A 24,205-nucleotide genomic window follows, 5' to 3' on the forward strand; every position below is an offset into this window, starting at 1 on the left:
TTAACGGTTTTCATGTTACTGGAGTACAACAATTATGCCTGACCATTTTTTTTTTGTGTGCACATGTAGAATACAATACAACTTCTTTATTCTGGAACTGATGACACATGGTGATTGTATATTCTGCATTATTGGGAGGACAAAGTAAAACGTAGCAATTAAAGGGAGTATAGCAGATCTAAAATGTGTCCTAAATCATTTAGTGTTGTGTAATAGTACATCATGGAAAAGCCTAAAATCCGACACCATAGCGTAATATTACTGCTTCTAAGTGGCTGATATTAAGAGCAGGTGTCGGCTGTAAGACCCGTGGTCTTAAAGATGTAACATTTGTGGTCGTAGCTCAGTGTTGACCCCTTAGATTCCACGGCTGATCATGACCACGGCATCTCAGGTATTGTCCTAGCAACCCAGTACCAGATCTCCCCCTGCACCCTCTTCTCTGAAGCTGTGGTGCTTATTCGACAGCCTGAGTCCTGTCCCATGGCCCCAGGTGTATGAACATCTTCTTTGGCCTCTAGTGTCATTATCCCCCTTGATAAATTGCTCGATGAGTGTAGTTTACAAAATGTCTGTTTTGAAAAATGGGGCTGTGTCCTTAAAGGGTTAATAGAAGACGATGCATACTTTTGTGGACGCAAGCCAATAAATCAACGCAGAAATTATCGAATTTTTATGGGTATGCAGATGAGGATTGGGGGCTGGGCCAGATTTAGCTAAACTGCTCTGAATGTCTTCTAAAATTCCTTCTCATTGTTTCCACTTGCAAGCTGGTTGCATATACATAAAAAGATGAATGTTTGTTGACGCACAGGTATGTGTTCCCTCCTATTAAAGACCCCAGGCAGTCCTGTTATTGGTTTGAAAGATGTTATGGACCCGACAGACTCCCTTTAAGTGATAAGTTAGAGACTTTGAAGAGAGTGGCTAAATTGTTAACTTTATATGATCTCTTACCATTACAGCCTACAGTCAACACTGTAAACCACATGTTTGCACATAAGACAGATCCTGCACAGACCCACATTGCAGCATTGCCACCCCTTTTGCCGAACCCCCTAGCACAAACCTATGACTTCAAGCAAGGCTGCCAGCTCTGCTATGTGAGGACTGGTAAGAGGTCATTTATTGTCTTTCTCCAATTGTTTGCTTTCCCCTTTGTATTTGGTTTGTTGTGTATAGAGGAGCATGGAACAAATAACATTTCAAGGGTACCAGGGGGTACATTGTACAGGTCTGACAATAAGCCTGTGCTCTTAAGATTTTGCAACAGGGTCCTCAGATACTGAAGAAGATAACAAGCTCATGCACAAAAAGGCATGAGAGTTAGAAGAGGCAAAGTGGATCTGTTCCTGACCAAATGATTTTTGGTTCTTAGTTCTATATAGACTAGTTTTGCATAGTTCTTGGTAACATTTAGTGTGCGTGTTCATTTAGGTTCTATAGAAATAAGAAGGCGAGATGATGCCAATAAGGCTGGTTTGTGTACTGATGGTTTTATACAGGGTGGCCATAATTTAACCTCAGGTGTTAGGGGTTGTGTGCAGGCTGACCCAATGGACAGAATTGCCTGAAAATTTGTATGTGTGCTAATCAAGGCATGGGGAAACGGACTGCATGAAAAATTTTTTTATACCAAAACTCCCCACCAGGGGATAATGTGGCGCTGTACAGTGAGCGCGCGGCGCAAAACCAGTCTGTCGATACTTGGGGATGTCCTATTTGGACCACCGACTAGCATGATTGTTCAATGTGGCCGCCATAATGCATGGTGAGCATGGCCATCCAATGCAGAACGTGCTCGACGCTTACGTGTAACATCTCTGGTGAGATGCTGCGCACTTCCAATGTGATGCTGTCTTTGAGGTCAGGCAGGGTTTCGACATTCCCCCGATAAACACGCCCCTTCAAGTGTCCCCACAACCAGAAATCACAAGGAGTGAGATCCGTAGAGCGCAGTGACCACGCTGTAGGGAATGAGCGGCTCAAAACCCTGTCATCAGGAAAGTGTACACAAAGAACATTCTTCACAGGATTTGTGATGTGAGGAGGGGCTCCATCATGCTTGAAGGTGATCGTCTGCAGACACTGCCGCTGGTGGAGTTGGGGAATGACCACTGTTTCCAGTATTGTCTGGTACCTCGCTGCTGTGACGGAACAGGTGGCAACCCCATTTGGGCCCAAATCTTTGAAAAAGAACGGTCCGATCATGAACGATGAGGTGAACCCACACCAAACGGTCACCTTGGGCGAATGCAGCGGAACCCCCTCGAGCGCACGCGGGTTTTCATATGCGACAGTTCTGTGTGTTGTCCGTTCCATTCAGGTAAAAATGCGCTTTGTCGCTCCACAGGATATTCCATGGCCAATTGGTATCCACTTCCACTCTGGCCAGGAACATTAATGCAAATGTCATGCGGGTGTCATTGTCACGAGGAAGCAGTTGGTGATGAAGACTAATTTTGTATGGGTATGCCCGCAAGACTTTTCGCAGAACTTTCCACACGGTACTGTATGGGAGGCCCAATAGCCTGGAAACACTGCAGTTACCGCTATGACTACTGGTGCTCTGTTCCTCAACAGCTGCAGCAATATCCTCCATGACCTCGGTGCGTACAGGTCGTTGGCCGCGGCCTGTTTGCACACTCAGTAACCCAATTGCCTCAAAACGTTTCATCATTTGTCTCAGCGATGTTACAGACATTGGGCCGGCACCTGTATGCAGGTCTTTCAAACGACGAAAAGCTCTTAGGGCAGCTGTGGCGTTCACAGCGTTCTCATAAAACAACCTCACTAGATGCGCACGATCTGGCAAAGAGACAGGCATCATGACGACTGAGTGACACTGAATAGAGAATAAGGGACGTTTACTGTACAGCGCCACATTATCCCCTGGTGGGGAGTTTTGGTATAATTTTTTTTTTTCATGCCATCCCTTTCCCCATGCCTTGATTAGCACATATACAAATTTTCAGGCAATTCCGTCCATTGGGTCAACCTGCACACGACTCCAAACACCTGAGGTTATTTTATGGCCAACCTGTACTTTACCATCGTTCTTTTTTTCTTTGCAGATAAGAAGAATGACCAATGGATGGAAGGACACTGCGCTATTCCATAGATTTTTGAATAAACACGCACTTTATTGAGGTTTCTTACACACTGTGTGTTTATTCAAAAATCTATGGAGTAGCGCAGTGTCCTTCCATCCATTGGTCATTCTTCTTATTTGCTTCTTCCCTTGGGGCTGCTGGATCTTTTCGCTGCTGCTGTTTGTCTCCAGTCCACAAGCCTTCGGACTGTCTACCGCTTTGGACTAATTTAGTAGGTAACAGTAATACGTTGCTCGGTACACCATTTATTGTTTTTCCTTTGCAGGTCCCAAGGCTCTCGACTTTACTCACAAAGAAAAATTTGAGCACAAATGTAAAAAAGATATTTTATTAGCACGAATGAAGAGCTCTGAAAACAAGGCATGGTTGAAGATTCGGCCACGGCCAATGAAAGTCAACTTTACTGGTCCCTACCAGCAGTGCAAAGGTTAGAAAAAAACAATTTTTTTTGTGTTGGAATAGGGCATCTACTAAGCCAGTAATAGAGTCCTATGAATGTCACTAATTCCAGAGAGTTGTGACATTTAGCTGCAGTAACGCCAGAATCTTTGGATCAATGTGAAATACAATGTCTTTGAATTTTGCTTTTGTCAAGACTGTAAAAAAAAAAAAAAAGACAGCTTCAGAAATAATTTTTTATTATTAAACATTTTGCAAATTTCAATATACTTTCTGGATTCGTGGGTTTGCCAGCCATACTTGTCCTATCCACAATATGTGATCTGTTGGTGTCTGACACCTGATCAGTTGACGTGGATGACGTGCAGGCTTCTTCTATTCAAGTAAGCATCACTAAGATGATTAGAGAAAATTTTAAGCTCTGCAAAATTTTTGTCACCTGTATTCTATAGGTCGGCACTAGACGTGGCAATTTCTTCGGATTAACAAAAATGGTCGTACTACGAGAAAAGTGTCCGCCACGTGTTAGACCAGGAAATACAGAGCAGATTATTTCATGTGTGCACTGATTCACACATCACGTAATGGCAACATCTGACAGTCTCACCCAATAGACAGTAGCAGGTGGACCTTACTGTGCTGATGTCATATACAGCAGGAATGTCAAACATGCGGCCCTTTACAGGCATATCTGCGGCCCACACAAAAGTCTCAAACTTTGTCTCTAAAGTTTAGAGACAAAGTTTGAGACTTTTGTGCGGGCCGCAGATGTACAAGGAAAGTGAGCGGTGGATTGGGGCGGCCCTGCTGGACGCAGCGCTGCTCCAGCGGCCGCCCCTCACCCTTCGCAGAGAGCAGGTCTCCCTGCCTGCTCTCTGCCTGCTCCGCTCCACCCCCTCCTCCCTCCGCCCCGCCCCCTCTTCCCTACATGGCGGGTGACGTGGCCACGTAATCAGGCCTGCACCCGATGTGTGCCTGCGTCCTACGCGGTCTCACAAGACCGCTGCGCAGGCTGAAGAGCAGAAGCAGGTAAGCTTCTGCAGAAGAAATTTTGATTTTTCAAGTATGGGGGATAAATACTAGATTTATGATGATGGGGGTGGGGTGGGGTGGCGGGGGGTTGGGATGCTGGGGGGTGGGGTTGGGGTGCTGGGGGAGGGGGGCTAATTAGGAAGCGTTTTTTTTCAAGACCAAAATAAGCCAGGAGGTTTTTATATGTGAACTAGCCCTTACTATGAAATGCTGCAGGAAAAACACATTTCAGAAATGATCCTGGTACAGGGAGAAGGTGGGTCCCTTGGTGGGTTTCCCCACTCTGACTCAGCGTGATGGCTCTTCCTTTGCACAAATTTGACAGTGAACCTGAGCCGGTAGGGAAAAGCTGGCGAGGACCCGTCCAGGAGAAGCTCCTTTCCATGCCAAGCTAATTTTTATGCTATGTGGTTTCTCAGATGTAAAGGAAACTGCTGGGATTTCATCCTGCCCAAACCCCTGAGAACTTCCCTTTAATATGCTTCATGGTTTGCAAGTAGATCTTCACTATATTTCTACTGTTTCAGCCATTGTAATTTTTTTTTGTTTTTTGTTACAGACATCCAGAGCAGACAAGACTGTAAATATGGCGATAACTGCACATTTGCATATTATCAGGAGGAGATTGATGTGTGGAATGAGGAGAGGAAGGGAGCCTTGCATCGAGATCAGCTTTTCCAGCTGCCAGGACTGATCAAGCCAGGAAGTGTTTCCCGCTTACTCCATGACCAGAAGGGGATCTTCACCTTTTTATGCCAGGTGGAGTATTGAACCGATGTTTAAAAGTAATATAAGTGGTCAGTAATAGGAAATGATGTGTATATAATGGCAGCTTATCTGTGTACAATCCTATACTTGGAAGCTGTCACTTAGCTAATCTGTATGGATGGGGGGGGGGGGCAGCATTTAGGCTAAGGCCCCACGGGCTGGAACCGCCACACTAAAGTGCTGCAGGAACAACCGCTGCGTGAGCGCGAACTTTCTGTTAAGGTTATATCTATGGGAAAGGCGCCTCCGAAGAAATAATTGACATGCAGGGTTTTTCAAAACCACAACAGTTTTGGAAATCACAGCGTGTCCATGCTGCAATATTTTTTCCACAAAGTGGGCATGGGATTCTTTCGCATGAATCCCATCCACTTTGCAAGTACTGTAAAATGCCGCGATAGCTCTTCACCAGGGGCACAGAACGGGAAAGCAGACAGTACTCTGAGTTCAGTGCAATGTCGACTTTCTAGTGGTGTATTACAAAGCATGTGCCCCAGGTGGTGAAAGGTCCTCTTTAAACACAGTTTACATTTGTCTCAGCCAGGGGGCGTATACAATAAGGAGCAGGCTGCCCCCTCCCTCATCCATTGCTAATAATGTTCTGCCATGAGTAACTATACAATTGCAAACAAATACTTGAGAAAAGGCAAATTGTCCATTATATGGGCAGCATGGTGGATCAGTGGATAGCACTGTTGCTTTGCATTGCTGGAGTCCTGGGTTGGATCCAGCATCTGCAGGAGTTTCTATGTTCTCATCCGTGTTTGTGTGTGTTTCTTCCAAAGAAACATTGATAGGGAATATAGATTGTGAGTGCTACATGGGACAGCGTTGACAATATCTCTGTAAAATGGTGCAGAATATGATGATGCTATATTGGTAACCTAATAAATGCAAGAACACTTAAAGAGGACCTTTCATGACTTTGGGCACAGGCAGTTCTATATACTGCTGGAAAGCCGACAGTGCGCTGAATTCAGCGCACTGTCAGCTTTCCCAATCTGTGCCCCGAGTATAGAGCTATCGGTGCCTGTATCGTAGCTCTTCACAGTCAGAAGGGCATTTCTGACAGTCTGTCAGGAACTGCCTTCTGCACAACAGTGCCTATCACGGATGTACAGTGTGAGCGGGGAGGAACGCCCCCCTCCCTCTCCTGATAATACTCTTCTATGGACGAGCACTGTGAGCAGAGGGAGGGGGCGTTCCTCCCCGCTCACACTGTACAGCGCGATAGGCGCTGCTGTGGAGAAGGACATTCCTGACAGACCGATAGCGCTTTATCCGGGGCACAGATCAGAAAAGCCGACAGTGCGCTGAATTCAGCGCATTGTCGGCTTCCCAGCAGTATATAGAACTGTCTGTGTCCAAAGTCATGAAAGTTACTCTTTAACTGTAAATATAAGACAAATACACGCAACTGAGCAAATAATGAAAACAAAACAAGAAGAAAAAAAATCTGAGCACTGTCAGTAAAGTTACTTGCTGTCTGAATTATATCCCATCTATAACTATAACTACACATGAACCTGTAAGTACACATAAGTACATAGAAAATGTTTCTTGAAAGCTGTGGGATTTACAGAATCCTCAGTCTTTTGCACACAGTAACTGTTTGCAGACATGTCTGTGTAGGCTATGAGGAGAATTAACCCCTCCATTCACTGTGTGAAGAGAGAAAAGGGACAACCTCTACCCTCACATTTCATTTCATCTTGCTTAACTATGTATCTTGGAAATATAAAAAAAGCAAAAAAACTTGATAGTCTTCAGTAGTTGATACCTTTTTAATGGCTAATTCATAATGTTGACAAATTACTGACTTTTCAGAACCTCTAGGGTCCTTTATCAAAGTAAACTTAAAACATTTCTGAAGGATGCATATTTATATACAGAGGTGCCACATAGGGTGTTAGAATTCCAGGAGGAGGGGGGGGGGTTTGTTAGTAATTTGTAGAGACAATGTAAACACTTACAGGTCCTTATCTGTTCACACGTTTCTGTAAAGAGACCTGAAACTCTGTGACACATTCAATCCACACTCTAGTGTCTGAAGCAGGGCCATGAATTTGCACTCATGAATGCGTCGTTCTCTCTTTGATCTGAAATTCCCTCTCAAAACCAAAATTTTCATGTGATCAGTGATATTATGATCCTCATTGCAGAAATGTTTTGATACAGGGAGGTCCATCCTTCGTTCTTTAATTGTATGGCGATGTGAGTTCATCCGCATTCTAAGTTGCTGTCCGGTCTCTCCAACATACAGATTATCAGTGGAACATTTGATGCACATTATTAAATACACTACATTGGATGTGCTGCAGGTGAACGTACCTGGAATTTTATCTTCCTTGTTCGAGTTCGGTATCTTTATCCTGTCAGTCGTTAGTATGTGCAGGCAGGTTTTGCAACGTTGCTGACCTCATGGAAATGATCCTGTGTTAGTTGGGGGTGACAGTGAGCTACTGACCACCATGTTCCTGAGGTTTGGTGGCTGTCTGTAGCACAAGAGAGGGGGATCTGGAAATATTGATGTTAGACGGTTGTCTTTTTGCAGTAGTGGATGTAATTTGCGTGTGATTCCTCTCAGCGTCTCCTTGTGTGGGTTATATGTGACAACCAGAGGCACCCGATTGTTTTCCTTTTTGGTATTGTATCTTAAGAACTCCGATCTTGGTATTCTGGTGGCTCTGGTGATTTGGTTATCAACTGTTCTTGGATGGTAACCCTGCCTCAAGAATGTGTTTCTGAGGCCTCCAAGAGTTCTTTATGTGTTTCGGATGAAAGCTATCCCATCCTAGGTAGGTTGGTCGGTCAATCGGCTTCCGATACAGTGATGTCTCAATTTTGTTGTCTTGTGTCTTGATGACTGCGTCCAGGAAGTTTATTTCCGAGAAGGAGTGATTGAGCGTCAGGTTGATGGTGGGATGGAACTGGTTGAATTGTTCATGGAAGGTTATCAATGGAACCATCCTGTAGTGTATTTAATAATGTGCATCAAATGTTCCACTGATAATCTGTATGTTGGAGAGACCGGACAGCAACTTAGAATGTGGATGAACTCACATCGCCATACAATTAAAGAACGAAGGATGGACCTTCCCGTATCAAAAATTTCTGCAATGAGGATCATAATATCACTGATCACATGAAAATTTTGGTTTTGAGAGGGAATTTCAGATCAAAGAGAGAACGACGCATTCATGAGTGTAAATTCATGACCCTGCTTCAGACACGAGTGTGGATTGAATGTGTCACAGAGTTTCATGTCTCTTTACAGAAACGTGTGAACTGATAAGGACCTGTAAGTGTTTACATTGTCTCTACCAATTACTAACAACCCCCCCCCTTCCTCCTGAAATTCTAACACCCTATGTGGCACCTCTGTATATAAATATGCATCCTTCAGAAATGTTTTAAGTTTACTTTGATAAAGGACCCTAGAGGTTCCGAAACGTCAGTAATGTGTTATCATTATGAATTAGCCATCAAAAAGGTATCAACTACTGAAGACTAGAGATGAGCGAACAGTGTTCTATCGAACACATGTTCGATCGGATATCAGGGTGTTCGCCATGTTCGAATCGAATCGAACACCGCGTGGTAAAGTGCGCCAAAATTCGATTCCCCTCCCACCTTCCCTGGCGCCTTTTTTGCACCAATAACAGCGCAGGGGAGGTGGGACAGGAACTACGACACTGGGGGCATTGAAAAAAATTGGAAAAAGTCATTGGCTGCCGAAATCAGGTGACCTCCATTTTAGACGAATAGTGGATTTCAAATCCGGGTCATATGAGAATGTGAACTTTGTGACTATGAGACAGGGATAGCTGTACAGGCAGGGATAGCTAGGGATAACCTTTATTTAGGGGGGAATGTTATTAAAAATAACTTTTTGGGGCTCTATCGGGTGTGTAATTGTGATTTTTGTGAGATAAACTTTTTCCCATAGGGATGCATTGGCCAGCGCTGATTGGCCGAATTCCGTACTCTGGCCAATCAGTGCTGGCCAATGCATTCTATTAGCTTGATGAAGCAGAGTGTGCACAAGGGTTCAAGCGCACCCTCGGCTCTGATGTAGCACACACATTCAGCTCTACTTCATCGGGCTAATAGAATGCATTGGCCAGCGCTGATTGGCCAGAGTACGGAATTCGGCCAATCAGCGCTGGCTCTGCTGGAGGAGGCGGAGTCTAAGATCGCTCCACACCAGTCTCCATTCAGGTCCGACCTTAGACTCCGCCTCCTCCAGCAGAGCCAGCGCTGATTGGCCGAATTCCGTACTCTGGCCAATCAGCACTGGCTAATGCATTGTATTGGCGTGATGAAGCAGTGCTGAATGTGTGTGCTTAGCACACACATTCAGCTCTACTTCATCGGGCTAATAGAATGCATTGGCCAGCGCTGATTGGCCAGAGTACGGAATTCGGCCAATCAGCGCTGGCTCTGCTGGAGGAGGCGGAGTCTAAGATCGCTCCACACCAGTCTCCATTCAGGTCCGACCTTAGACTCCGCCTCCTCCAGCAGAGCCAGCGCTGATTGGCCGAATTCCGTACTCTGGCCAATCAGCACTGGCTAATGCATTGTATTGGCGTGATGAAGCAGTGCTGAATGTGTGTGCTTAGCACACACATTCAGCTCTACTTCATCGGGCTAATAGAATGCATTGGCCAGCGCTGATTGGCCAGAGTACGGAATTCGGCCAATCAGCGCTGGCTCTGCTGGAGGAGGCGGAGTCTAAGATCGCTCCACACCAGTCTCCATTCAGGTCCGACCTTAGACTCCGCCTCCTCCAGCAGAGCCAGCGCTGATTGGCCGAATTCCGTACTCTGGCCAATCAGCACTGGCTAATGCATTGTATTGGCGTGATGAAGCAGTGCTGAATGTGTGTGCTTAACACACACATTCAGCTCTACTTCATCGGGCTAATAGAATGCATTGGCCAATCAGCGCTGGCCAATGCATTCTATTAGCGTGAACTGAGTTTGCACAGGGGTTCTAGTGCACCCTCGGCTCTGCTACATCAGATTGCTACATCTGATGTAGCAGTGCCGAGTGTGCATCAGATGTGTAGTTGAGCAAAACTGACTCAGCACTGCTAAGTCTGCATTCGCATAGGAATGCATTGGCCAGCCTTCGGCCAATCAGCGCTGGCTCTGCCGGAGGAGGCGGAGTCTAAGGTCGGACCTGAATGGAGACTGGTGTGGAGCGATCTTAGACTCCGCCTCCTCCAGCAGAGCCAGCGCTGATTGGTCGAGTTCCGTACTCTGGCCAATCAGCACTGGCCAATGCATTTCTATGGGGAAAAGTTAGCTTGCGAAAATCGCAAACTGACAGGGATTTCCATGAAATAAAGTGACTTTTATGCCCCCAGACATGCTTCCCCTGCTGTCCCAGTGTCATTCCAGGGTGTTGGTATCATTTCCTGGGGTGTCATAGTGGACTTGGTGACCCTCCAGACACGAATTTGGGTTTCCCCCTTAACGAGTTTATGTTCCCCATAGACTATAATGGGGTTCGAAACCCATTCGAACACTCGAACAGTGAGCGGCTGTTCGAATCGAATTTCGAACCTCGAACATTTTAGTGTTCGTTCATCTCTACTGAAGACTATCAAGTTTTTTTGCTTTTTTTATATTTCCAACCCACTGGCTAACACTGTACAAGAACGAACATTTTCCTTATCTATGTATCTTGGGACAGACTTGGTAACAAAGAGTGAACTGCAAATTGACTAGAAGGTAGGACTAAGTGGCAGGAACTTTAAACTTTTCATGAAGAAAGAAGCCACATTTTTAATTAAAGTGCATTACATTTTCCTTCAGAATAACAACATGCTCCATGAAATGAGATTACATTGTCTGAAAAGTTAGTGAACATTTAAAAATGTTGTTGCTTTTTCAGGCTTGTTTTGACAGCAAACCACAAATTATCAGCAAAAGAAATCCAGAAAACCAAGATGTCTGCACTAATCCCAGTAACCAGCACAGCTTCTCTGACCACAAGTAAGTTTCACACCCACCGTGCTTAACAAAATGCCCATCAAGCTTTATGGTCTAATAGCTAGCAACTCTCCCCACAACATGTGTTTTTGCAATTTTTTTGTAATTTATAATTGAAACGTGTTAGCTAAATGTGCAACTAAATAAAAAACACGTGTTTCTAATGTATTTCTAACTGCACTGTTTGAATGCAACTTAGTCCTGCTCTGAATTGTTTGGTGGGTACAATTATATCTTATAGGGGTTGTCCAGGCAAAAATGGAAAACCCTTTTAAAGTTTATATAAGCTGTCCCTGTTGCTCTGGTATCCACCCATGCCTTCCGATTCATCTGCGCTGGCCGCATCTTCCGGTGTTGTGCTGAAGCCGCTGATTGGCCTCAGCGGTCACATGACCGTTGAGGCCAACCAGTGAAGGGCCTGAATGTCACTATCATGGGTCCTCTTCCTGAGGCAGCTGATTGGCCTTAACAGTCGTATGACAACAGAGGCCAATCAGCGGTTTCAGCACAACGCCGTAAGGGACCCAGGACATGCAGGACGATACCAGAGCAATAGGGACAGGAGAATATGCTTTTTTTTTTTTTTCCCCTCACTGCCGCCAGCAGATTTAAACTTTGAAAAGATTTTCTTCACCTATCAGGAATAGTTCTACAATCAAAAAGTTTTTTATAACACATTAGAGATGAGCGAACACTATTCGAAACAGCTGTTTCGAATAGCACGCTCCCATAGAAATGAATGGATGTAAAGACAAAGAACAGAGAACAGCACCGAGCTGCATATGGTGAGGTACCGTATGTTAAGGAGAGATATGGGGTAAGAGAGCTTCTCACCTTAGATGGTTGTGCATACAACCATTTGATAGGCTTTTGAACCACTTAAAGGAGAGGGGGTTCCGCCCCAGGTGATGAGACAGCAGGATCCGTGCCACCTTTGGTGTCAATCGATATTGGGAAGGACCAGAGATTAAAGAGGATCACCGCGCTCAGTCAAATGGATAAACTTTATTTCAGATGAAGGAACACTACACGTTTCGGGCACAATGCCCTTTTTCAAGTGTATAGGCTATATTACACAAAAATAAAATACAAAACACAAAAATCAAATGCATCCAAATATATATCACCAATCAACGGATAACATGTGGTGTATACTTGGTCTAATGGACGAGTTAATTGGTGAATGTTAAATCAATATGTCAACATTCACCAATTAACTCGTCCATTAGACCAAGTATACACCACATGTTATCCGTTGATTGGTGATATATATTTGGATGCATTTGATTTTTGTGTTTTGTATTTTATTTTTGTGTAATATAGCCTATACACTTGAAAAAGGGCATTGTGCCCGAAACGTGTAGTGTTCCTTCATCTGAAATAAAGTTTATCCATTTGGCTGAGCGCGGTGATCCTCTTTAATCTCTGGTCCTTCCCAATATAGAAATGAATGGAAGCGGCCGGCACGCAGACTTGGCCGGCCACTTAACCCCCGCGTGCCGACTAAGTCCATTCATATCTATGGGAGTGTGCTATTCGAAACGGCTGTTTCAAATAGTGTTCGCTCATCTCTACAACACATGAATTTTAATGTCAAAAGCGTCATTAGAATACACAAAACTAATCCATTAAAAGAATCCTAACTAAAAACAAGTGATATAAAAGCAAGGTCACGGTGTCACGAATAAATAAACCTATATCCATCATCCAATACTGTATAAATATATACAATAACCCCTCTTGCAGCAAAACAGTCATTATCATCCAGGGCCGGCTTGTAAAAAGAGAAAAACAAATATAAATAAATAAATAAATAGGTGATATAAAGGTGTGCACACCATCCTATCAAATCACTTGTCTCTTGTTACAATTTAAGGTACAGATACAGGTACAGATAGGTACCCCATAAGGTTTTACACACCCTCATACACCATGTCTCATATAGCTAAGTATCCACACAGTCCCTGCTAACACAATGCTGAAAGGGGAAACATTATAAATAAACATAGATATAAACTAATACAGAGAAACTGCACCAGTATCTTACATATAGTGACCGTGACCTCCACCAACAGCCCCAACACGTGTTTCGCCCCCGCTTCGACAGATTTGCCTGGACAACCCCTTTAAGGATTATGCTGCTTCTTTGTATAACTGGATTTGTGGCTTTTCAATTATAATCAGTAAACTCTCATTTTGATAATTGTTTCGAAGATTATCGAGGAAGGGTTGATTCCTTTGTGTATGCATCGTTGGTTCTTTTTCAACCACTGGACCCCCACACATTCAGAAATTGTGCTTGTCTGGAAAGCTCAGAGTCTCGTAGATTGTAAGCTCCTGCGAGCAGGGCCCTCAGTCCCATTGTGTAAAGTGACTATTTCTTTGTAGTGTATCTTTTTGTCTATACTTCAACTCTATAAATTGTACAGTGCTGCAGAATATGTTGGTGCTATATAAATAAAATGTATTATTATTATTACTATATATGGCTACAATGTCCATTGTTGTCCATAGGTTGCCTTGTTCAAATGAAACGTATACCACATGCTTTTCCACTAGGTGGTGCTGCATCTGCAAATATTTTGAGAGTCTTAAGATTCATACCGTACAGAACTTATGAATGAATCTTGATTTTAGTCTATTTTCTTTAAAGCAAATGTAGTTAAAAAAAAAAATGTTAGAGGAGTTGGTCTTTTCCCCCATCTGGTATTTTTTATATGTAGTAGGAAACAATGTGTGAGCAAAATACTCCTCAGTAAAAATTACATGTTTTGACTGCTACACCTGTGGTAAAAAGCCAAGACTGAGTCTGTGCTGCCTTAATCTCATTTGACCCCACAGCATCTGAGTGGTTAAATCCCTGTGATCAGAGAGGCCGCCATAGTAAGTCACGTCCACCAGGACGTACATTCATTTATACCCGTAACTACATTCATTGATCTGATGCTACACATGAATGATGGGAATAACCTGTGGTATATTTATTGCCATTAAACCTACATGTTATGCTATTGCTATTTGGTTTTGTAGGTCCCTGAAAAGGGAGGAAAAAAATATAATGTATACCGAATAACTAAAAACATACCATGATGTGACGCACTTTTGTCCACTCTACGTTCTCTTTACAGGTGTCTTGTCCATGTGCTAAACTCCAGCACAGTCAGATATTGCAAAATTCGGCCAAATCATTCCCGCTTCCAGATGAATGTATGCCGTCATGAGGTCCGTTATGGCTGTCATCAAGAAGACGCCTGCAATTTTGCACATAGCAACGTTGAGCTGTGTGTTTGGATATTGCAAAGACAATCAGGTACTTATAGTGAAAAAGGGCCACAATCCATTCCTAGGGAGTCCAGCATTTAGCTTCAATCCATAGGAGAACTCGTTGGGAAAATTAAAGGCGTATTCTGGTAATAACAAGCAACCTCTTACCAACTCGGCCCTCACCAATCACTTAGGAATCCAAAGTCCCTTGAATGAAGCAGTACATGTCTGCTGCCACACCAATCAATTCTGTGTGAGTGCACCAAATATAGTCATGTACTGTACTAAAGCAGTCCATAGAGATAAAAGGAGCAGCGACAAAGCTCGCGCACAGCCTCAGCTGCATTCAAAAGGAGAATTCTGAATCTTGTACACACACAAATGAGATGCTCAACCCAATATTGAGAAAAAAAAAGTTTATGCAATTAAATCTTTATTGGTGCACATGTGATTTAAAAGCAAACACTAGCTCTCTTATAATATAATTCATATAGTCAATACTAGGCTCTGCCCTCGACCTCGTCTGCTTATTGGCATTGATGATCCGCCTATATTCAGCAAATTGCTGCCGTCGATGGTTTGCCTGCTCTGGCTTTTCGGCAGCTCTTAAGCTGTCCTGCTGCTGAACTTGTTCCTCACGCCTGTGATTGTTCCGGCAGCTCGCCGGGAGGCTGTATAACGATTGTGTTGTTGACTTCAATGATCCCCCTCAGCTCCGCTTGAGGAGAACTCTGTTGACTTCTTGTTACCTTCAGAGCTGTCATTTTAGAATTTTGCGACAAATTAGATTTTCTTTTTCCCGGCATGTTTAAAAGTAGCAAACTGCCAATTTGGATTAAAGGTGTTTTCCCATCCAGTATGTCAGCACTGCAGATCAGATAATATGCAAATGCATGTACAGAATAGACTGGGTTAGCTGAGTGTTTACATAGATAACAGACTTCACTTTATCAGAACCTGAGATAAGCTGCTGCAAGAGCAGTATAATATAGTATGTGAACATAAATTCATAACAGCCGTGAAGCCATGTCATTTACCGGGATCAAAAGTAGCCTATGTTTTAATCGAGGTTACAATCTATCTATGTGCCAAATTTTATTCAAATCCGTTCAGCCGTTTTTGCATAATTGACTAACGCATCCAAACACATAAACTTTCACATTTATAATATTAGTAGGATTTAATAATTTATTTATTAATTATATTACAAGGTTCAAGAGAGCTTTGTTTTTTTTAATTTGTTTTAATTGCTTTTAATAAAGCTGATGTGCCACCCTGTCAGAACGTAAGTCATATATCCGCGGCAGGGAAAGGGTTAAAGACCGGTGCTCCCTGACTGCCAGCTCCGCTTCACAGGCCATGTGAGGTCACCTTTATCAGCCGCATGCCCTGTAGGCAGCTTGGTTCCATTTAATTAAATGGGCTGAGCTGTGATACCAAGCCCAGGCTCTGTACAAACGTAGGACACTGCAAGTATTGAAGAGACAGCAGCGCTAATCCAAATGCTGCCGCCTCTTCTAACATCTGATGGTCTGGAGTCCCACGTGCCGGACCATTGCTGATCTTAAACCTATTATTAAGTCCTTGGTGACCATTTCACAATGTGCCAGAAAAATATAAGGGTATGGGTGAATAATATTTATATTTTAATAATATTGTTTTTATTTGTGTATGCCTAAAGTCCTTCAAGACCAGATATTGCAGTTAGGATAATCCTAGTTGCTAAAGTTTTTTGTTTTGTTTTGTTTTTTTTCTTTTTAAAACTTGTATTCCAGGTGTCTCCCAGGAAGAAATTGTGCTTGAATCTGAGCGAATGTGGAAAGTGTCTGAACCAAAATCCAAGGTATGATCTCACATAGAGTAATGAAAGAAGGTGGCTTGGTCTGATGTGTGTGTGTTACTAAATAAATATATATATACCTTTTCTTTTTCTTTTTTTTTTTTTCTAATATGATGCCATGTGATCTGATGTTGCTACTTTTTACCATGATCAAGCTTGTGTGAAAACCTCCATGATACAAGGCTGTGGAGCCCCATAGCATGATTCCACTTAAATGCCCCACCCTTGGATTGTTCTATTTCTGTGTACAAAGTTCTTAGAGAAAGTGCTGATTACAAAATATGCAAGGCGTAACACCAGCAAGGTGTGAAGTTACATGCTTGTTAAGCTGATTTCAGCCCTCAGGGCCATCATTGAATTTCCTTCACACCCATATTGGTTGACCTAGCATGGCCACAAATGAGTCTCAGAACATTCCGGAATGGGTTTGGCAAAATCCTTTACAAGTCTATTCAAATTTAATATGTGCCCGAAGATCCATGATCTAGATGTAAAATCTGAAAACTGGCTATTCACAAAAAAGATTAAAAATGCCGTCAATATTGCGTCTGCTTCTGTGGCCATGAAAACACACAATACAAAGCTTCTACTATTGAGAATGGGCGAAAATCTGATACCAATTTTCATGCTGACAGACTCCCTTTTAAATCCTTTCCTGGCTTTAGCTCAAAAAAGCGGCAAAATCTGCAATGAATAACACAGCTTTTCCGCAACGTTTGGCCTCAGCACAAAACACATACATGAGGTGCACAGCTTGTACGCCTGTTTTTGATGCAAATCGAGTATGAATTTTGGCACGTTTAGCTCAATACATCCCCCTCCTCCAATGTGTTTTCTCTGCTGGTAGCCACTTGTAACCTGCAGATGGTTACATGGCTGGCTGAAATTTTTTGTCTATGACCAGGGTTAGTCCAGTGTTCACATTAGCATATGATGTTTTTTTGCTGCATCACTAGATGAATATTGGCATAGTGCTGCAGTTGTTCTAGTAACACTTATTGATGTTTTTTTCCACTTTGCCAGTATTCACAGGATTAGACGTTCGGCCGGCGCCATCTTTGTTTTTGTGCATCTTTGATCTAATAGCTTCTTTCTTCAGCAGTCTAATCCTAAAGCACTGGATATGAAAATGAAGTTTGTCTGCGGGCAGTGTTTGCGCAATGGTCGAGAGATTGAAGTCGATCGGGATGGAAAGTACTGTACTGCCAAAGCAAGACATAGGTACTAAATGAATATTCAGGGGTATCCTGATCTTAAACACCTCCAGATATGGACGCTTTTGTACCTACAAAATGAAGCCCCAAACCCTCAGTCATTGGCTGGGGGACACCATATAGTGACGGCTATGGCACTTGTGTGCTGGAGCATGCTATAATTCACATACTGCGTGTACTTTTGTGCGTTGCCCGGATAAGAAAGCTGAAGCCCTATACTATGAGCTTTGTTGCAGATTCTCTTTAGTCAGCAGTGTATGTCTGTGTGTACAAATACAGGGGTCCCTCAAGTTATAGTGGTCTTGGGTTACAATATTTTTAACATGTAATGATTTTCCTTGGCCATTGTAACTCGAAAACCAATGTCGCAGGCAGTCCAAATCCATGGCACATGGGATTGAAAAGATCCATCCCATGGGCATCTCATTGGTAACACACTGGTATTACTGAAGTGCATGCACAGATTGGTTGTACATGTACAGTACATTGCGGTGCTTTGTACTCTGTGCCAGATAACTTGCTGCTTTGGATACCACTGAAGGGCGCCTCAGTGTTATTTTTCTGGTACAATGGGGTGAATTTATTAACCCCTTTATACCAATTTTCTGGGGTAGATGGCTGATTATGTGATGCCTCTTTGCTCCAAGGCCCTTTTATGCACCAAAGAATTGACACATCCTCTGCCCCGCGCCTGGCTCGCCACATTCCATGTATGTGGGCAGAGAAGAGAGTGAGCTGTGGTGGGGACACCGTGTCCAGAAAACTGGCCCGAGTTATAAAGGAAATCTACACCAGTTCCTGAGTACTTTCCCTTCTGGCACACGGTGATCTGCCGGAGGCCTCTTGATAGATCAGGCATGCCTGGTACCGGTAAGGCCCTTTATTAAGACTGGTGTACGAAGCATTAATAAATGTTCCGCAGTGTGTGTACCTGCGTGTATACAGAGCAGTTACTGTAACTAGAATGTAAGGATATGCTTCCTCTGTACTGATTATCTGCTCATTGTCATTCATGTTCATTTTTTTTGTTTTGTGCTTGCAATTTAAGGCCTATTTCTACCAAGAAATTTACAGAATTCTTTCTCTGTTATTTTACAGCTGGACAAAAGATAAGCGAGTATTGTTGGTGATGTCAAAGACCAAAAAAAAATGGGTTCCTATCAGACCCCTTCCATCCATTCGCTCATTTCCCCAGCAGTATGAGGTATTTGGCAGAGTCTAAAACTGAAACCCTCGCAATACTATGCTTGTCATATTTTGGTAAAGTCATAAAGACAAACACGAAAAATACAAGAATGATCGACTAAAGAGCCCTAGTTGGTTGAGGTCGGCTGCAATAAAAGCCCATTATTTACATAGGTATGGAGGCCATACACCTTCAATAGCGATTACTCCTGACCCCCTATACACAGACATGCCTGGCTTGTCATAAAGCCAAGCATGACTGTGTATAGGGGGGAATAAGCTGCTGGACACCTGTGAAAAGAAAAGGAATGGGCCCTGAAATTTAGTAAGTATCCTTCGTGGAGCCAAAACCTGATCTTGATAAAGGTACAAAAAGCACAAAAAGGGACATTATGACCTAGACTGAGTCCCGATAAGAGGCATCAGGTGAATGAAGATTCGGTTCTGTCCTGTGTTCAGTACCTATTGGTGATGCCTATTACATTTTTAAGCAATGTATAAACTTTAAAGACAATAAACTTTTTAAATATAAGTTATTGAGGAAAAAATGGAAGACATTTCTGCGCAATGGATACCATCCCCCCACAGCCCCTTTCCTAAACTCTATACATAAATATACCATATAGGCCTGGTCTCTTTGTGGCACTGGAGTGGGTGCTAGTGGAATGGGTCTGTGCGCTCTGCAGATCCCAACATGTTCATATACATCTGCGTTACTCACCCAGAAGGAAAAGGTTTATTATGTCTCCCCTTAAATCCCAAATCTCCAGACTAAACAGATTTAACTTTTAGTCTCTCCTCATAGCTGAGGTCCTCCATGCCCTTCATCAGTTTTCTGGCCCACCACTGAACCTTTTCAAGCTCTAGGACATCCTTCCTATGAACTGTTGCCCAGATCTAAACTACGTATATCAGATGGGGTTGCACCAGTGGTAATATTACATCCCTGTGCTGCTGAGTCCATACCTTTTTAATAGATGACTATCCTGCTGGCCTTAGTAGCAACTTATTGACATTGCATACTGTTATGTAATCTATGATCTACAAGTACTACCAGGCCATTCTCCAAAGTACAAAAAGCTAAATGCCAGATCTCAGCTGGTTATCCCTCTGCTCCTGCAAGACTTCAGCACTTTGTTTTGTTTTTAATGCCATCCATCCATTCAAAAAGATCTACTCCTAGGGTAGGTTATATGTAAGCTAGTTCTTCTTCGCCAAGTGACCACTGGTAACCAAATGATGTATGGCATTTAGTATCTAGCTTTATCTTGTCCACTGTATATGTGTTTACACTCGGTTTTATTGTGCAGCAATGCCATAGGTTTTTAATGACTCCATTGGCATCCTGTTCAGCAGGGTGAAGCTAAATATAAAATCTGTATTATGTCAAGCCGTAATAACTCAACCCAGGTATGATTAATAATGGCAATGTCATAAGATAATGTATATTGGCATTACCCATTTCTCATATCATTACCTAATATGACCTGAACTATATTTTGTATGAATAACAAGAGGTTATGATGTTAATAAGTAAGTGGCAGTATATGAAACCTGTTCAGACAAGGTTTATGGCTGTTCTCAATTCCATTTCTTGTATTACCTGCACGGTACACGCGTACCTTCTGATGTGAAACTGTTCTCCTTCCCTGCTTACTAATGGCCATAGGGAACATATAGGTGCACATAATCTTTTTACTGGTGGCTTTCTAAAGTAGTTAGTAGCATCTATCCCATTGCACGGTGGTACCATATGACTGTTTTGAGACGTGCCAAATTCTACAGCCACTTTACTGCTTGCTGGGAAACCCTTAGGGCCCTTGCACGCAACTGAGTCACATCTATGGGAAACTGTCCATGTTTGGCGGTATAACCAAGACCATTTGGTCCATGTGTATAAGAAGTCACTGCATCACAGTCAGTTATCATGTAGTGATCTCCTGAACGGGCCCGATCGATACTGTAATGAACTGATAGCATTATGTCACTTTATTACTGTATGGATCGGGCTGTTCGGGAGTTCACTGTATCTTACTTGACAATGATTCAGTGACTCTAAGTTCAATTTGGTCCTACCACCCACACACGGACCATTTCCTACAGACGAGACTCTGTTTTGTTCAAAGGTCCTTACGCTGTTCATGTCTATGAGAGTCTCAAAGTGCCTTTTATAGACCTGCGGTTTCCATTGAAGACTCTATTGCAGTCACATGGTATTGCAACGCAAAACAACTTGACATGCTTTTTTCTGCAGCGAATTATCTTTGTCAGAAACATCAGCAACTAACTTGCTGCGAAATACAATACAACTGTATTGAGTAGCAATTGAATAGATTCTATCCGCCTACTGCAGAAAACTCGCAAAGCGTCTTGCGCTGTGGATTCTGAACATGTAGCATATCAGTCTGTTGCTGCAGATTCGCTCACAGTTTTTAACCTTTTGCAGTGCAAATGTTGAAAGCTGGTCCAGCCTGCTCCAGAATCAAAGCTATTTTGTCTGTTTTTTGCCATGCCCAGGTCTGCTATAGCATGTCTGCTAAGGACATCCTGCAGGAGATCCGTACCATGTGGCCTTAGCCTATAGTAGGTGTCTACTTTAGGAAGTAAAAGGTCTCTTGTTTCCTACACAGATCTGCGTCCATGTGCAAAATGGCAAGAAATGTCAGTATATTGGAAACTGTACCTTTGCACACAACACTGAGGAAAAAGACATCTGGACATATATGAAGGAGAACAAAGGTGAGTAGGTGTAATGTCTTCACCTAGACTGATAATTACTTAATAGATTACAGTGGTAGTTAATACAACTGCTACATTTACGAGTAGCGTCGTGTACCGATAACCTCTAACTTTATTTTTTTTTCTACTTAGTCCTGGACCTACAGCTGGTCTTTGATTTATGTAATAAGAACAATGTCCTGTCAGAGAAACCTGGAAAGACGGCAGCAGCAGGACCTCAAAAAGAAGCCGAGAAACAGATTGTGATGCCAACAGATTACGCAGATCTTATGGTAATTTGATCTTTCCCTCTGGTAGCTTCCTTGAACAAAGTCTTAAAAGGAATGTGGAATCAATCTTGAGCTTGCAGTATGTGGTGGGTAAGCAGGTATAACACCTAAGTTCACATTAGCTTTGGCTCTGCTGTTTGTGTCTATCGGAGGACCAGAGCAACAGACAGACCACTACAATAGCAGTTATTTATGGAGTCTGACGGACCATAGACTATAATGAGGTCCGTTGTTTTAAGTGGCAGAAGAAAAAAAAAAGCTCTTCATGCAGGATTTTTTGTGCACCGATCTCAGGTGGACACTGCAACGGAGTCTTCTAAGGAGTCTGATGTAAAGGTGAACGTAGCTTAAAGGGGTTATCTGGTTTCTAACATTGATGGCCTATCCTTAGGATAGGCCATCAATATTAGTTCTACAGTGTCTGACACCTGGAACCCCCGCAGGTCACCTGTACAGTGGTCAGTGTATTTGCTGCAGCGTTGCTACATAGATTTCAGTAGGATAGCACTGCAGTACCTACACTTGCTGCTACAGTTTGTATGGCAAGTGAGCAGCACGGCTCACGGTATGCAAACAATGCTGCGAACCATGCTGTCCCAGTACTGGTGACCTGTGGAGGTCCCAGGTGTTGAATCCCCACTGATATAAGATCACTATATAACTTGGCCATACATACTAGATGGAGCGAAGTGTAAGGGCTTGATCACACAGCGGCATCTTCTCTTGCTTAAAAATCATTAATACATTCAAAGCAAGCTTCAAAACTGCAGTGTATGTGAATACAACCTACAAGAGGATCGGTCATCACTCCTCATCTCAATTTTAGTAAATGCTGGTATCTCACATGAACTATCAATAATAAATATTAATATTTAATGATAAATTAACCACTTCAGTACCGGGCCAATTTGTGGTCCAGGACCAGATACATTTTAGGTTTATTATGTATGTGCGGTTTTGAGGTCTGTAAAATTTTTCTCGTATGTCTTAGTCAACTAATTTTTGCGTCTTTTTTCGGGAACACATAGGGCTTTATTTTTATGCTATTTTTATTTTCAAATGTGTTTTAATTTTTTTTATATCCAGGAAAATATAAACAAAATAGGAGGGAAATTGTGTCTGGTTTTCAATTTATAATTTTTTTTTAATTTAATAACACAAAGTGTCACTGAAAAACTTTATAATATAGTTTTTCCTCTCCGTTACGGTAATTTTTATTTTGTATGGTGTCGTCGGGGGTGGGGCTATAACCTTTAATAACGGCGTTTTATTAGCGTATTATTTATTTATTTTTTATTTTATTTACATTTTTTTAAAACTTTTTTATTATATTTTTATTTTATTTTTTTCCCAGATTGTGTCCCCATAAGGTGATAAGAGACCTTTGGGGACATCTGATCACTTTTTTTTTTGTACTTGAGGCTGATTTCTCCTATAACTGAGGCTGCTACATTTAATCTCATTTACAGGAGAAATCCAACCTCTTGCACACTGCTACATGGTATACAGAGCTGATCTGAGTCCTGTAGGACCCAGAAGCTCTGGCAGGACACTGAGCCCGGCAGATCACGTGCGGATCACGTGTCTGCCGGTTCAGAGGGCAGCTGATTTATGGCTGCGTCCATAGCTGAGTATACAGCGCTCATTGAGCGCTGTATACACAGCGATCGAGATAGCAGAGCAGGTAATAAACCTGCCCTGCTATCTCTCTAGGAGCTCCGGCTGAAGTTACAGCCGGCTCCTAGTGAAAGCAGCTACACGGTCTCCGTGCAGCTGCTGTGTTCTGGCTTGGACGTACAGGTACGTCCTGGCAGAACTAGACAACCACTATCCGGACGTATATAGTCTATGGGCAGTCCGGAAGTGGTTAAGCACCTGTTCTTATAGGTTCACATTTATGCCGGAGTCTCTGTTGTAATGATGCCTGAAAATCAGCAGAGGGAAAAAGTCCTGCACAGAGGACCCATTTATAGTAAGGGCTAGTTCACACGCAATTACATGTGTGCATATTCTGTCTCTGCCGCCGCGACGGGATGCTGGTGCAGTGCATGTCATCCTGTTGTGGCTTTCCACTCCGGATTAGGCCCAAATAAATGGGCCTAGTCCGGAGGGGGCTGTCGCGAGGCGGACACCGCAGCTGATTCAGCCACGAAATCCGCCTGAAGAAAGGGCAGCTCGTTTCTTTTGCCGCTAGCGGGAAAAAGAACGCTAGCAGTCTACATAGGCCACCATTGTGAGGCGGAGGATTATGACATGGATTCCGTGCCAAAATCCGCCCCCTCTTGCCCCGTGTGCACCAGCTCTAAGGCAGCAATGTTGCATTTGTTTTATTCCTCCTAGAAATGTACAAATAAATTAAAAACTGGTTCTTATCATTCTTCTT

General features: G+C 43.0%; 1 protein-coding gene across 7 annotated transcripts in view; it reads left to right on the forward strand.

Moving 5' to 3' along the window:
* Nucleotides 1-24,205, forward strand: part of ZC3H7B (zinc finger CCCH-type containing 7B) — a 50,445-nt gene that overhangs the window by 19,287 nt on the left and 6,953 nt on the right. For 6 of the 7 annotated variants that reach the window (XM_075286499.1, XM_075286498.1, XM_075286500.1 and 3 more), the window contains exons 12-21: nucleotides 966-1,113; nucleotides 3,379-3,540; nucleotides 5,104-5,303; nucleotides 11,214-11,314; nucleotides 14,440-14,621; nucleotides 16,351-16,418; nucleotides 17,515-17,636; nucleotides 18,728-18,833; nucleotides 21,445-21,553; nucleotides 21,686-21,825. In XM_075286499.1, the coding sequence (XP_075142600.1) occupies nucleotides 966-1,113; nucleotides 3,379-3,540; nucleotides 5,104-5,303; nucleotides 11,214-11,314; nucleotides 14,440-14,621; nucleotides 16,351-16,418; nucleotides 17,515-17,636; nucleotides 18,728-18,833; nucleotides 21,445-21,553; nucleotides 21,686-21,825 (1,338 nt within the window). The remainder of the gene's footprint in view (nucleotides 1-965; nucleotides 1,114-3,378; nucleotides 3,541-5,103; nucleotides 5,304-11,213; nucleotides 11,315-14,439; nucleotides 14,622-16,350; nucleotides 16,419-17,514; nucleotides 17,637-18,727; nucleotides 18,834-21,444; nucleotides 21,554-21,685; nucleotides 21,826-24,205) is intronic. The other variant, XM_075286495.1, reaches the window with a different exon arrangement.

This window comes from Leptodactylus fuscus, chromosome 9 (genome assembly GCF_031893055.1).
Source record: "Leptodactylus fuscus isolate aLepFus1 chromosome 9, aLepFus1.hap2, whole genome shotgun sequence".
NCBI lineage: Eukaryota > Metazoa > Chordata > Amphibia > Anura > Leptodactylidae > Leptodactylus > Leptodactylus fuscus.